General features: G+C 39.6%; 1 protein-coding gene across 1 annotated transcript; it reads right to left on the reverse strand.

Annotated features, from left to right (window-relative positions):
• Window positions 1-2,729: 2,729 nt before the first annotated feature.
• LOC136237070 (cyclin-T2-like) lies at window positions 2,730-15,959 on the reverse strand. Its single transcript, XM_066027345.1, has 9 exons — window positions 15,579-15,959; window positions 15,391-15,472; window positions 11,246-11,374; window positions 5,112-5,235; window positions 4,791-4,836; window positions 4,068-4,158; window positions 3,940-4,012; window positions 3,804-3,880; window positions 2,730-3,752 (listed from the first exon to the last, which is right to left on the reverse strand). The coding sequence occupies exons 1-9, from the start codon at window positions 15,773-15,775 to the stop codon at window positions 3,057-3,059; spliced, it is 1,515 nt and encodes a 504-aa protein (XP_065883417.1). The 5' UTR covers window positions 15,776-15,959; the 3' UTR covers window positions 2,730-3,056.
• Window positions 15,960-16,028: the final 69 nt, after the last annotated feature.

Consider the following 16,028-nt stretch of genomic DNA (forward strand, 5'->3'; position numbering starts at 1 on the left):
TGAATGAAATTACAAATGAAGAGTGTTCTGCAGGAAAGGAATTCTATTTCCACCCATTTCTCCATTTCTCGTTTCCCATTTCCTATTTCTCCGTTCCTGATTTTACCACTACCCGTCGGAGCTACACAGGTTCTAATAGTTCTTGCGCGAGTTCTTGCGCGTCGACAAATTTAAAGCGGGAGCCACGTGTGGTTTGACGTTCAAAAATAAATCGATTTGATTGGTCGAAATGCCATGCACGTGATTTCGCTTGGTTTTGCTGTCGCGCAAGAACTATTAGAAGCTGTGTAACTCAACGGTCTGATTGCGGCACTCACGAGAGCACACGTGACATTGGCGCGTTTAATATGTCATATGAGTTAATTTCGATTTCGTTTGTCGTCTGCAAGTTATTGAACTCTAAACAGTCCGAGACAGTCTCTCTAAGCTCTTCGTAATTTGTAGACCTATGGCAACGAATGAACCACCCAAGACTGGAGAAGACGTGTACAAGAAACCAGTAGATGTGCACAGTCAACAACAGCAATCAGAGAGCTCCACAAAGGTCACATACGCTCCAGACTCGACAGAACATTTTACAAAAACTCAGTCGTGGAGTGCAAACGTAAGAGAGGATCCACAAGCAAAGCCTGAAGCCAGCCTATATGCCAAGGCACAGCAGCAGAAGCCAGAACTTAGTCTCAGCTTAACACAGAGCCATGTGGAAAAATTGGAGAAGATATTTTCTGACAATCAGTATCCAGACATATTTATGATAGTACAACTGTGTGCAAAATTGAAAGTTTCCACGGAAGTGGTTACTGATTGGTTTAGAAATAAAAGGTCAGAGTACAGGGAGACTGAGAAAGAAAGGGTGCTCAAACATTTTCAGGTGCAAGCCATGCAAAAACAACAGCAACAAAACTTGGCTCACAGACATCCCATTGAACCACACTCATTTGTCTCTCAGGCTAGTGGCAGCACCAGCTACACAGGACAACAGCCAGCAGAACAATGCTTCGTCTTCACTGCACAACATTTGAACTACTTAGAAACTTTATTCACTAATGGCACACGATATCCTGATATACTTCAATTGGCAGTTAAGTTAAACGTCCCAGAACATTGTCTGGCTGTTTGGTTTGAAAAGAGACGTGATGCATGGAAGAAGGAACAAGCAGACATGGCACACACTAGGATGGCACTACATCAGGAAATTCAGCAAAGACAACAGCAAGATGGTACTAAGACCTCACAAGCATCATTGTCTGCTGAAGCAAATCTTCCTGAAGCTTCCAATGTGCCTCTTGTCGACCAGATTTTATCAGACATATCAAATGAACCGACTTTATCTTTGCTCAATATTAACGTTGACAAGTTCCTAGATGAAGAGGAAACATAATGACAATTATAGTGCATTAGCTATGTATGGCAGTATGGTCTTAGAGTAATTATTGTATAATAATATGTTTACATGTACAGTAGAAGTGTCTCACTGCATGTAATGCGATATATATAATATTATATAAGCCTTGAGTGTATATAATATTATATACATTGCATGTGGCTATATGCACACACATGGAATAGGCTTTTTGTAATTACATGAAAAATCTGAATCGTTGACTGTGTCACCATTAGGTTGAGCAAAGTTAATGGTTTCTCATCCCTGCCCACTTCACTTCACCCCACCACCTCAAATGTCATCATTGCTGCCATGCCGCATATAACTGATTTTAAATGTTGATATATAAGATTGAGTCTTGCTTTGCAGCACAGAATAATTATAGTAATGTACATCTTGTATAATAGCTAACCCACTGCCATACATTCTATGGTTGTGCAAGATATATGTAGCATCACTGCTTTGATTCATGACCACAAATCAAGTCTCTCCTAACAACAAGAAATCTGGTATAAGACATAAAGCCCCCAAGACTACAATAACACAATTTTTCCCAGGCTAGCACTTGCCATCTGCCCACTACCCCCATGCATCACTGGCTGTCAAGTACTGGACGTCATAAGCTACTGAACCACGTAGACTCGTTTGTATGCATCAATTGAATGCTATTAGCTAAAGCTAATAAGAACGCTATAGCTATAGATAGTGCTATAGGTAATGAAGTATATAAAGAAATGTCAGAGCAAATTATTGTCCTACAGTGCAGACTCAGCTGTACATTAAAGTAGCTGACTGCTGTATTGGACTATCTCAATATTACAAAGTAAAAGAACTGAGAATACAAAATCCATAGTAGCTTCATAACTTTCTTCTACATATAACATGTGGGCAGTGTTGATAAGCTGATGACCAAACAGTGTACTTCAATAATAATACCTACATTGGATCCTGTACACAGATGCATTAACATGCCTTCTATATAACTTCAAGCACACTAGCTTAGCTTTATATCCTTCATGATCAGTAGTTACCAAGAGTTAATCAGCAGGGAGTAGTACATTCAGATACAAGGCATGTACACATGTGATGACTGTTCTATTAGAGTACTTGACTGACTGCTCTATTAGAGTATCTCGATGTTATTACATACATACTTTGGGGGAGGAAGGGCCCTTGGATCTGCCAGTTATACAAATTACACTGAAACTTATACAACACAATTACAGCCTAAAGGATGGCATAGCTTTACTGTGTAGAGGTAATGAGACATTTGCATCATAGTCTAATCTACACATACTCACTACTTGTTTACCAAACCATTTGAGTTAGAATTCCCAAAACTATATGCAACAGACAAGATAACATAAAATATATTTAGTATATGCAAACAGTAACAACTGTTAGTGTGTACATGAATATACAATAAACACAATTGTAAAATTCTAGTCTCTTGTTATTATACAGAAATATAAATTAAGCAAAAATGAGGTGAAAATTTACGGACATTATGAAATTTAGAAATACTGTACCAGAAAATGTCCATGACTGAAGCTTAGTGATAACCAGGCACAAGCAACAATAATAAATAGAGATTACTAATATATTAGAATTCATTGCATCATCCAAGCCATTTCTATCATGTGATACTATGAAATGTACAAACTAGCTGATATCATGAAGGAGGTGGCGGGGGAGGAGGTGTGGTCCCACTTGAACCCTTTGGCAATGGGGGAGGCAATGGCGGTAAATGTGACACCATTGATTGTTGTTGTTGCTGTTGTTGTTTCATCATATGGTGTCGTTTGTAATGTTCCCTTTTCAATGCCTCAAGCTGTTGTGGAGTTAAAGATTCTTTAGGTTTCTTTGCAGGCTTGTGTTCATCAACTCCCGATGGTGGAAGTGGTCTCTTCTGTCGATGGTGGTGCATTGATTGCTGCTGTAATTCATTTTGTTTTGCCTTTTTCTGATAATAATCTTGAAGAGAATGCTTCTTTGCTTCCTCACTTGAAGAATTAGTTTCATGATGGCCATGGTTTGTATGTTCTTTGGTACTGCTACTACTTTTCTCGTGTACTGATGACACTGGGACCTTCGGCAGCTTTGGCTTGGAGGGTTGAGCAGCTGCTAATTGTTGGGGTGTAAAAGGGGGCTTAATGTTTTTGTGTGGAAGTTTCTGACTCGATGAAGAATGTGGAACATGTCTTGAACCATCTGGTTTTTGTGAGGGTGGCTTTGATGAGTCATGTTTAACACCAGAATGGCTTGAAAGTGATCCATCACTCCTAACCGCTGATGATGAATGTTTCATATGTGTCGGAAGTTTCTTTTGATCATCAACTTTCTTTGATGACTTGTCAGCACTCGATGCCTAACAATAACAATAGTTACCACACAAAATACATACACACATCACACATACCTGCTGCTTGCTGTCAACCTTAGCTCTAAATCTACTCGGACACGATTCATAGATTTCCACAAACTCATGCGCTAGTACTATAAGGGCAACACAGGCCTTTAAAAACCAAAACATGATGACAGAAGTAAGGGCTTACCATTCAGCAACTCTGGTGTAACACTATCATCAATGTAACTATACCATTCCTTGTTGTCAGATGAACGAGGTATCTGGTTAACAGTATAGTGTATTAACTAGTCACCCTAATTAGAGGTGATTAGTCACCTCTATGCCTTTCCACTGGCAGGCTAAGTGGATGCACACACAGGCCACTATACTAGGCCTGTACTGCAAACACATTGTAGTCAGCAGTAAGCTACAAACAACAACACAAAATAAGTAAATACAATATGCGTATATAAAATAAGTAAATACAATATGCGTATACAAAGTGGTATTATAAACAAAATGGTTAAATATTGCTCCACAACAAATAGGGTGCACACTGTTCCGCAAGCCAGAAATCGACAAGAATTTTTTAAACTACTACAGCCAAAGCAATTGCCATATTTCCAGTGCAAACTTTTGGACACACACTTGTATGCCACTGTTAACAATATCATAAAAATAGCTGTGTTTGGGACCTAACCATTACAATGTAAAGAGGTGGCCACTAAGTGAGGTTTCACAGTAATTCCTAAAAGAAACCTGTAGACGTCACTAACACCACTTGATAAAAAAACTATTATAAGACAAGTCAAACCAGTTCTACCATCAGCAATACACAAAAGGAGTACATGACTACCAGCAAGTACTTACTGTATGGATACATGTAAGAAATCAAGGTTCTTTTTCTATATTAATATAGCTATATTTGAACCTACCTTACCAACAACCCTTTTATAGTTTCCCCTATTTACAAGCCACCCATAGCATTCAACGTGCAGAGCACACATTTAACCAACACAAGGCAGGCTAGTAATTGGGGGTAACTACAGATCCAGCCACCTGTTGTGGGCCATGAAGTAAGCAGTCTGTGCCAGGTCCTTGGAGGCTGCAGAGGATGAAAGAGAGACAAATACAATATGATGAGATCAACCACTCTAACAGAACATACACCATACTACATACTCTAATTTAACAGTCAATAAGTAATACACACACCAAATTGTCTCAGAAAAAAAAAACCCAGAATTTTATGCCTATATATGCTGTAGAGTTTTTCTCTTCGGAGATAACAATGTGATAGGACTGCAATCATTACTACAGTTATCATTACCATGTAACTACATGTTCAACCATTATAATACGAGCTAGTATATAGTTTACCTCTGACTAGTTGTGTACACCTGACCACATCAGGGTGAGGGTGATGTATTTGAACATCAAACCCTAATGTCTGTAGGATGAGTAGCTCGTGTTTTATAACCTCACTGGTCAGCCTCTTGTATTCCTGTGTTTGAGAAATGACAGCTTAAGTAAACATGACACAACGTGAAATTGTGTAAATTGTGTGCACAAATGGGCATTGCATGCACACACTACACATGATGTACAAAAGTGGAAGGAAAATTTTAAAATTTAAATTCGATTAGGTATATAATTAGGGATTAAACATTCACTAGTATATCTGCAGGTGTAGGTGATCTCCCTTGTTTCCCAACTTTTTTTTCTATGATCCCTAATCAAATTAAAAATTCCTAATTTTTCCTTATGCTTGTTTGTTTACTTTTTTTGTAGCATTATTATGACTGGTGAACCCGCGCATACCGCATCAAAAGAAAGGATGACGCCAAGGATAAAGTTTTCTTTCGAACGCGTCTATCACGGATTGACTTAGACATAATTGTAGTATTAGAATATTAATAGTGTATGATGTAATCTGTTGTGTAATATGATCATGCGATTATAGTGTGGGCAGTAAATAGACATTGTGAGCTGATCGGTAGGCTTGAGTTTATCCGTGAATGACGAAGCAATCCTTATCGTAGATCGCTGCAGAAGGCTATTACCATCATCACCACCCCCCATATTTCTGGTGCTGTGAAGGGAGACGATTCAAGTTTTCCTTAGTTGCCTTATTAACCCGCTACCCAAACGTCATGGTACCGTGGCAGTTTTAACGGTACCCACTAAGGCAAGCGAATTGTTTACAGAATATTTCTTTTTGTGTGTATCATTTACAGTAACGCCAACTGGAACTTCTACTATGGCCAATGATCTCAAAAGCTTTGTCCAATCTCGTCGAGGATACCATGCTCATCTGAAGCGTCTGTTTACCTCGACCAACGAACTACTGGAACGGTGCAACACCTCTTCACCTGAAGAAGACGACGCTGATACACTGTCCGAACTTCTGTCACAACTGGAAAGAAAGAAGACTATCCTTACAGATTTAGACAAACAGATTTTGGCCATAATCAATGAAGAAGCAGAGGTACTCGGATCAGAAGAACTTTGATCTGACATATCAAGAACTATCACAAAAAGGAAACGACTGCAGAAACGTCTTCAGGTGCTGGAGCTACCAATCTCAGCTGTACCACAGTCTGAGGATACACAGACACACCACCCAACCAGTATAACAGAGCCACCAACAACACTAAAATCCAATACAGATACATTGGAAACCAAAGATGCTTCACATGTGCACCCCTCTGATGCTTCATCACTGACAATGAAAGCAACAGATACAAGAACATCACCCAGTTCTCATCCTCCTGTTTCACTATCCATGGCATCTCAGGTCACACATGCAGCTAACACAACTGTGCGATTACCCAGGCTTGACTTACCTACTTTCTCCGGTAACGCACTGGAATGGCAACCATTCTGGGACTGCTTTGATGCTGCAGTACACTCAAACACCACAATTTCTGGAATTCAGAAGCTGAACTATTTACGATCATTACTCCGTGGTGAAGCTGCACAAGTAGTTGCTGGATTTTCTCTAACTAATGATCATTATGAACCCTCATTAGCACTGCTTAAGGAACGCTATGGTGACCAAGGTAAATTCGTGGCAGCTCACATGCAGGCTTTCATAGACTTCCCTAAACCCCTCAACACACTTAATGGGTTGCAACTATTCTATGATGAGGTTGAAAGGCATGTACGCAGTCTCTCCACATGGGCAAATCCATTGATTCTTATGGAGACCTTCTCGTTCCAATAATCCTAAACAAGTTACCACCACCAACCAGAAAGAATATGGTCAGGGAACACACCAGCAATGAATGGAACATTACCGAGCTGCAAGAAGCCATTAAGAAAGAGGTCAGAGTGTTTGAATCAGAGCTTCTGGCTGGCCATCTTCCTCAGGGCACTCATCCCACTGCAACCTTCCATGCTGGCACAAGCAAGCCAACCAACACACTCCGGGCGATCTGCCATGCCAGCTCAGCACAGCTGTGCCTTCTGCAAGGGACCTCACTCCCCTGTAGACTGTCAGACAGTGGCAAGCAGCCAAGCACGCAAGGACTTTGTGACAGACAGACACTTTTGTTTTAACTGCTTGGGGAAGCAGAGTCAGCACCCGCTCATCCAAACATCGCTGCCATCAGTGCCATCACAAACACCACACCAGTATTTGCACTGAAGCCACTCCAAAGAAGGAAGAAACAACTGAGACTAACCCAGCCACCAGTGAAGGATAGTTCAGTACAATTATCTCTCAACCAACAACATCAGCTTCACTCCACCTGGCAAGCAGCAATGCTTGCCTGCTCAAGACTGCAGTAGCTACCATTTCAGCCAGAGGCACCTATGTGAAATCTAACATCCTTTTCGATGAGGAATCCCAATGCTCTTTTCTTACCAAAGGGTTAGCAGAGTGCTTACAGGTACAACCACATGACACTATTGAACTTTCCCTCTCCACCTTTGGTACTGCACTAATAAGTTTGACGTTGCAACAATAAACCTCCATAGCATTTCTGGTCAATCAATAACTTTAACTGTCCTGATTGTGCCAACAATGTCGCACCAATACACACAGTGGATCAAACATCAATCACCAACCTCCCTTATCTCTACGTTTGGCTCATCCGATTCCGTCAACCGAACAGTTTTCTATCACCCTGCTGATTGGAGCTGACCAGTATTGGAATATTGTGGAGGACCATGTGATTAGGGGCAACGGTCCCACTGCTGTAAGATCCAAACTCGGCTATCTACTTTCTGGCCCACTAGATACACCCACTCCAGGGAAGCCAGTTGCTAGCTCATTTCATGTGGCAGCTCAGCCAACTCCTAATCTAGAGCAGTTTTGGCCTGTGGAATCAGTAGGAATCACACCCAAGGAGGAATCCACGAACAGTTTCCTTGACACCTATGTCACCAACAGTGTCAAACGTTTGACTGATGATTCCTACAGTGCCCACTTCCTGTGGAAGGACAGCCATCCTCCCCTCCCCACAAACCTTTCCACTTGTATTCACCGAACTAGAACATTGGCTCGCAAGCTGGCACAGAATCCTCACTTACCAAATACAGTGACATCCTAGCCGATCAGGAGCATCGTGGTTTTATCGAGAAAGTAGAACATCCAATCAACACCACAAGATGCCACTATATCCCACACCATGCTGTCCGCAAAGACTTGCCTACTACCCCACTTCGGATAGTATATGATTGTAGTTGCCACTACAAGCAGCTCTACTAAATCAGTTCTGGTTCCGCTGGAGACACAAATACCTTGCATCACTCAGAGAGTAGTGTTGTTTTAGTACAGCAGATTTATTTTAGTTTAGTTCTAGTTCTAGTACTCCAATTCTGTCATAGTTTTAGTTCTAGTATCCCAATTCCACCAAAGTTTTAGTTAGTATTAGTTCTGGTACCCCATATTTCTGTAATTTAGTTAGTATTAGTTTCATTTTAGTTAATCTTAGTTTTAGTATTAGATATCTTCACATATACTAACCTTGGTAGCACCCCCTAAACTTACAGAAACTTTAGATTTGGTGTTTTGATGTTCAGCACTATTCCACTTACCATTGTGCACAAATGAACAAATGCTCTAATAGAACTGAGCTTAAATAACCTAAATAGGCAGAATTAATGCTGAATAGCAATGTTTCAGAGGAGGTTGGACACGATACAAACACTTCTGAAATTTATTTCTGTTAATTGCATAATTCTTATATATGACAAGGAGTAAGTGATAGAAGAAATGTTTAGCATGCAATATCCATATCATGTTACCTTGTGCTTCTTAAGATGAACAGCAAATTCTTATTGTAAGGCGGGTGTGTGAGTTTCTAATTCTCTTTTCGATTCTCTGTAAGGCCAAACTAGCGGCGTCCGCTCTTCTTTTTCAATACTCTGAGTGGCTTTGTTAGCATGCACATTGCTTTCTTCGACAATCATTGTGTTTAAATACACGTACATAAGGCGTTCCTATAGTATTACACATGGATTCCACCCAGCGAATGCTTACACACATGATCCTGTAGATTTCAAGAGAAATTTACGTGCCTGGAGTAGTGGGGTTGAATGGGGTTGACCGGCTGAATAGACTAAACTTGAAGTGCACTCTCGAATGGTATTTGTGAAAACTTTCGTGGACGCTTGGTTAAACTTTCAATACAAAATGTATGCACTCATGTGTGCATGTCCAACCTCCTCTGACAATGTTTATGGTAGCATTTGCAGGCATTTTCAGGCATCACCATCTTCAAAGAAAAGTGTTAAGTGGTTATAGTGTATAACACCCTTTTATGTAGGATTGCTTGAGAAACCTTTTAGTTAGCTCTAGTTCATGAACTAAAAGTTTTAAAGGTTTTGGTTTAGTTCTAGGTTTTGAACCAAAACTTGAAAGAATTTTAGTTTAGTTTTAGAACTAAAATAGACCACAATTTTAGTTTAGTTCTAGTGTACTAGAACTAGAATTAAATTGCTGTACTAAAACTAGATTTAGTTCTAGTTCCTTAGAACTAAAACAACACTATCAGAGAGCACAGCAGAGCTTCAGGGAACAACATACAACAGATCAAGCAAGGTGATGTAGTATTGGTATATGATGAGAGCCCTAGAATTTCATGGAAATTGGCAGTAGTCGAAGAGATAATTATTGAAGGAGAATGATGGGTTAGTGCAGGCTGCTAACATCAGAACAACACATGGAAAGACTAAATCGTCCTATTGCCAAACTGCTTCTGATCTGACCACAAGTGATAGAGATTCGCACCGTAGCAATACAACTGACATTGCGACAAACAGTGGAACCAACAGCAGTACAGAGAAAGAAGATAAACGCCCTAAACGAAGAGCTGCAGAGAAGAGCAGAGACAAGATCAAACATTGGATCAAGGAACTTGGCGGTCCCCCCGAGGATGTCACGGATTGACTTAGACATAATTGTAGTATTAGAATATTAATAGTGTATGATGTAATCTGTTGTGTAATATGATCACGTGATCATAGTGTGGGCAGTAAATAGACATTGTGAGATGGTCAGTAGGCTTGAGTTTATCCGAGAAGGGCGAAGCAATCCTTATCGTAGATCGCTGCAGAAGGCTATTACTATCATCGCCACCCCCCATAGCGTGCCCCGGTTATCCATTACTAACTTGAAGGTGAAGTGCCCATTACGTTTTGCTTTCAGTTATGTTCAGCCCATTATACAGTGCTACAAACAAAGGACACTAGGAGAAGCACCTCTGCAATCAACCCAGTCACCACGGATAACACAGACAATTTGCACGCCCCATCTATCAAATAATGTCTCGCACGTAAATTGGTCAATATGCTTTAGGCAGGCAGGCAGGCAAGGCAGTAGAAAATTCCATTGAATAATCTAGTTGATCATGCACAACAAAGATTACAATTGTAATACATAACAATGTTTACCAACCAAGTGTTTAAAAAAGCAGATAGGTGATACAGGGATTTTTCTAGAAAATAAATTCAGGGGGGGCAATCCAAGTTTTTCAGAAATTGAGGGGGGGCAGAACATAAATTAGGCTAAATTTGTTTTATTGTAGCTAGCTAGCCATCGACTAAACTTTATGATTTCAAATCAATTTATCATTGTTTCATCATTGGGCTGGCTGAGGCAGAGTTCAGGGGGACAAAATGCCCTACCCCCCCCCCCCCAGAAAAATCCTTGGTGATAGGTAATTGAATTGTTTATGTGCTATTTACATGAGGTTAAGTGTCTTTGATAACTGCTAGTACTATCGTGATACTATCGTTTAGTTCTACTATCGTTATCGTGATATAAAAGTTATCAATCGTGATAGTTGTACTATCGCTAAGCTCTAGTCAAGGTGCCAGGATGTATTCTGAAGCTGGTCCAGAAACCCAAATCTCCATGATCCACTACCGTACTGTATGATACTGGCGCATACACACAACACATAAAACTCAAGTACACTAGTAAACTATTAAGCTACCAAACATCAAAGCAAGCATTGAAATATATTATGGTATATTTATAATAAGGTCAAACACAAGTCACAAACCTCTGAAGACGATTCAATCATTGGTTCTCCTCTGTGTAAACAGCCGTAGGCAACAGTCACTACGTGTTCCAACTTGCGAGGCTGCTCCTCAACCTTGCAAGCTAAAAACAGAAATGCTGCAGCAATATTCTGTGTAGAGAACACATGGAATAATTAAGAGCAGCACATTAACAATTTTAGCCATAGAAAAATGGCAATGATGAAGGTAAACAATACTCTACCAAGAACCCATAAGCACAGCAAGGCACAAATGGGCTTCTGGCAATACTGATAAATGTGAGCATGTGCCAAGTTAACATTCATGCTTTAATTTCCAACTATCCTAGAGTTCTTTACCTATAGACATGTCAGTTTACAAGTTTCTGTTTAGTGCCACTTACATGGAGATATTCAAGTAAGGTTTACATCATGATAATCTTAGCCCTTAAACACACATGAAACTTTTGGGGAATGCGTGTTTACACATTTCATGCATTCATGGTGACATTATATGGGATAGCTCAACTCCTTCAGCCTAAAACTACACATTGATCAAAATTCCATTGACGGATAAACACTGTAACAGTGGAGACTTACTTGTTATGAAACAAAGAACAACACGATCAGTGTTATCCATTAACCAAGCTTCTCACCACGTGCTTAACTTCGATTGTAGGTTTAATCATGTGAGTTTTGTATGGGCTAATGCGAAATTTAACGCTGAAGCGAACAAACTTTATTGGAAGTCGATTGGAACAACCACCATCAAGATATGGACCATTTATAAAGGTATGTAAAAGTTTTGCGTGTTTATTTAATGAAAAGTTGATTACATGGCGAGTTCTGGCATCATGCTTTAGCACAAAGGGGAAAGCCCTAGGTAGTAGGTATCACTGTAACGCTTATTACATTACAAGTAGAATGAAGTAAATTGATTAGCCATAGGAGGTGTGCTTCGAAAGTTATAGCACTTTGTTTACAGCCATGCATATTTGCCTATATATAGGCTTATGCGCATTTATTAAGTGCAAAATATAAGTTGTAAGCTCTGTAATTCACAGCTGCTATATACTACAATTCAACAGGTATAATAGTTTCAGAAAATCAACCTCATAGGTACTAAATGCTTGGATACTGCCTTAGTCTGTGAAGTGTTAATCTTTTTACAGATCTGAATGAAATGTTGTAGAGGCCACTTTTGTGTTATAGGCTGCCTACAACACAAAAGTGGCCTCTACAACATTTTATTCAGATCTGTAAAAAGATTAACACTTCACAATGAGGTAAGTTAACATTTCCACATGATTATTAACAAAACGCTGACTGTTGAAACATTGGTTGGTTAACCATTTACACTATACCAGATTAGCCAGAGTGTTTTCAACTTAGGGTATTGAATTTGGAACCACATCTGACATGAGTTCAATAGTGTGAGTGCCAAATAACAATTAAAGCGAACAAGCTTTTGACTATTTGGGGGCTTAATAAAAAGGCATTAGAATTTTAGTGAGGAGGCATATAATAAGTTGTGCAATGTTACAGCCTGTCATGTTTAAGTTACTGGATCTCTTTTTGCCAGGACTATTAACGTGTCGTTCAAGCATAACTGTCCCAATATCTACCAGAACTACGGTATGTCATAGCCATTCTGATGAACAGTTTTAGAGCATAGGATATACTTGCTGTGTGGCAAACAGAAGCAAGTCAACCTGAGTTGGCCAGCTCGGAATGTGTTCTGTATCCCATCTCATGCCAGCCCACATCTCTTTGTTGTGCCACAGGTTCGGCACGGCTCGATTGATTCACACTGCAATTTGTTGAGCCGTGCCGGGCTCTACCCGGGTTAGAAGGTAGGGTGTAAGACCAAGTACATAACCCAACAGTCACCATAAAAGTAATTCTGCTGGTTGGAACAACACAATTGAGCCTGTTGTTGTTTACTTGAGCAGGCCTAACAAATCCTACAGGACTGCTCTCCATCAGAAATATTTTTGCAAGCTTTTGCATCCGCAAACAAACAGGAACACAACTAAAAACACAGAACTGACTAGAAACACTCACAAATGGATTGGTTCATACAAGCCTCATAACAGTTTGCTCATTATTAAAGGTATAATAGTTCAATCAGTTGCTTGTTCTTAAGAACGATTTGACAAATCCTGTCTGTGGACTGTGGTACATACTCAATAGTACGGCACTATAGTATGTACACGTTGAGCTGGATCCTCAACAGAGTTGGGGTCGCTACTTTAAAATGTAACTCATTGCATATTACTAGTTATTTCTATGCAATGTAACACGATCAAGTTACATATTACTCCAAGAAAAACGTAAACTAAGTTCAAACCTTCTAAATACAGGCTCCCAGCCTACAACTACAAGTGACATGAGTAAGACACGTGTTTCTCTGGTGTAGTTTAGCCTCAATTGTTGTAGTATCTTGGCCTCAAGGGCACTCCACATACACTGTCATTCTTTGTTCTTGCCTGTACAGCTGTCTTCAGTGCTGTCAGGGCCAGCCAATCAGGTACTGGATACAATGGATAAAATGCGCATTAAAGAGAAGTAATGAGTTGCAATTTTGGATGTTATGTAATGCGTCATATTACTTCGTTCCAACATAAGTAATATTATTACATAATGCATTACAAATGTAACTCGTTACCCCCAACTCTGATCCTCAATATCTCGTAGATGATGCAATTACACATGATCTTGAAATTTGGATTTTTTTGACCCGCTAAAAACATTTCAAAATATTTTCATTCAAATGTTTGACACAATATTTAAAATTCATCCTATACATTTCCTATGGGGAAGCCATAAAGGTGTAGTAACTGTTACGATTGTTGTTTGAAGTTGTTATGGAGCCAAAACACACCTGACGCTTTTACTGTCACCGCTAATCATCTGGTTGGCTGAAATGTACACTTTTCATTTAAGTTGTTTTTTCTTCTTTCAGGATCCAGCTCAACTTGTACAAGCTATAAATGTGCTCCAGACATTATCCAGAAATGGTTGGAAAATGGCAAATGTCAGACCATAATTTCAGGCTTTGCACAGTGTTTTTTTTCCCACTAAACATCACTGAGAGGGTCAAAAAAGCCACCCTGCTACCTGTCACTTGCCAACTTCAGGTTCCTGAATAAAATTCATTGTGGAAAGATACATGCATATTTCAGACTAATTTTTCATGGCTTTCCCCGCCGCAAAGTTGTCACCTCACAAAACAATTGTACGGTTTTATTTTTGCACACAATTAGTCCGCAAGAACATACTATAAGGCCTGCAGTGTCAGATTATAGACTGTCAAACATAAACTACATAAATTCATTTCGCTGAAGGCAACTTCAGTTTTGACAAAGTACTTATGATTCGTTTCCCTCAAAAAGCTTCAGCATAGAAACCAAATCCCTTAAGTAACCAGTATCCTTCTAAAATACTGCATTTTCTGGTCCATTATGGTCAATGGGTGATCAGTTGTATACTACATTAGTGATCCCAGTACAAAGAGTTGAGATGACAGAAGAAGAAACAACAAATCGCTTGATGTCTGCTCAGTTTTCATATTGTTCTGACAGTGTTACAACATGTCTGAAAAGTTATTTCATACACTGAGATGAACCAAAGCCTGGTACCATTTCATCACCAAGTAATGTGGCAGTATTAGAGATCACTCGAGAATTGTTGTAAACTCTACCTGCTAAATAAGCATACAATTGTTCCCTTAGTGACTGCTGTATGCTCTTTCTTGTCTTATGTTCAACAAGTTTAATGGTAATGAAAATAACTTGACATAACCACTTATTCCTTACATAAAATGAGGTAAGCATAGTACATCACTAACCACAATACATTACCATTTCTACACGAGTCAAAGAACACTTAGATAGCCAAAACAGTATGCGTGCACTCTTAGAAATATATCTGTTCTATATGAAGCCCACCAAATGATAAACAGAAACATACTAATATACATGATTGTATTCAGATAAGTAACAATTTGTGACAGGTGTGTTAAATCTTTTAACAGGACAAGAAATCTGGGGGCCCATGATATACTACACAAAGTAGTCTACCCTTCTCTATATAAAACACCAAAATTAAACAAACATTTATACTTCTAACAGAAACAACTACACTAGACACACATTACACAAACTTACGTTTCTGTGATACACTTTAAATGAGTGGTGCATGAAAAAACGGTGCATGTACACGATTGCTGTGTTAATCGCCAACTGTGTGCTATTAAAATAGAACAAGGAGTGGTTCACATACTGATTGGATCATTTACAATACATACACGACGAAAACAACGCCAAACACGATGGGACATACTCGAACAACTTACACATTCAGACGACGACCCATGTCTTGGATAAAATTGGCTGTTTGTTGCCTGTAACTTAATTCTTTACTGGCATCGACCCCATGGGCTTTAGAGGGAGAATTCGCCAATTGTTCTTTAGTGAATAACCAACGATTCTTCTTCTCCTCGTCTGCCGCCATTTTCGCCACGCCACAACGAGCACGTGAATTCCCACGCATGCGTATGACGAAAACAAGATGGCGACCACATTGTACCGTTTTCCAGCCAAAACTCTTCGAAATTTTCTTCGGGTTTATCCTTTATACTACAGCCGAGAACCAATTCACTATCAAGATGATGTCGGTTGAATGTGAGACGACTTCATCACTAGCATGTTGCCATCACCACAAATGTGAGATCGTTGATGAGTGAATGACTTTTATAGTGTCGGTATTACGTAATAATGGTGTTTCGTCATCCATGTGTTAACAC

The sequence above is a fragment of the Dysidea avara genome, chromosome 10 (assembly GCF_963678975.1).
Source record: "Dysidea avara chromosome 10, odDysAvar1.4, whole genome shotgun sequence".
NCBI classification, from domain to species: Eukaryota; Metazoa; Porifera; class Demospongiae; order Dictyoceratida; family Dysideidae; genus Dysidea; species Dysidea avara.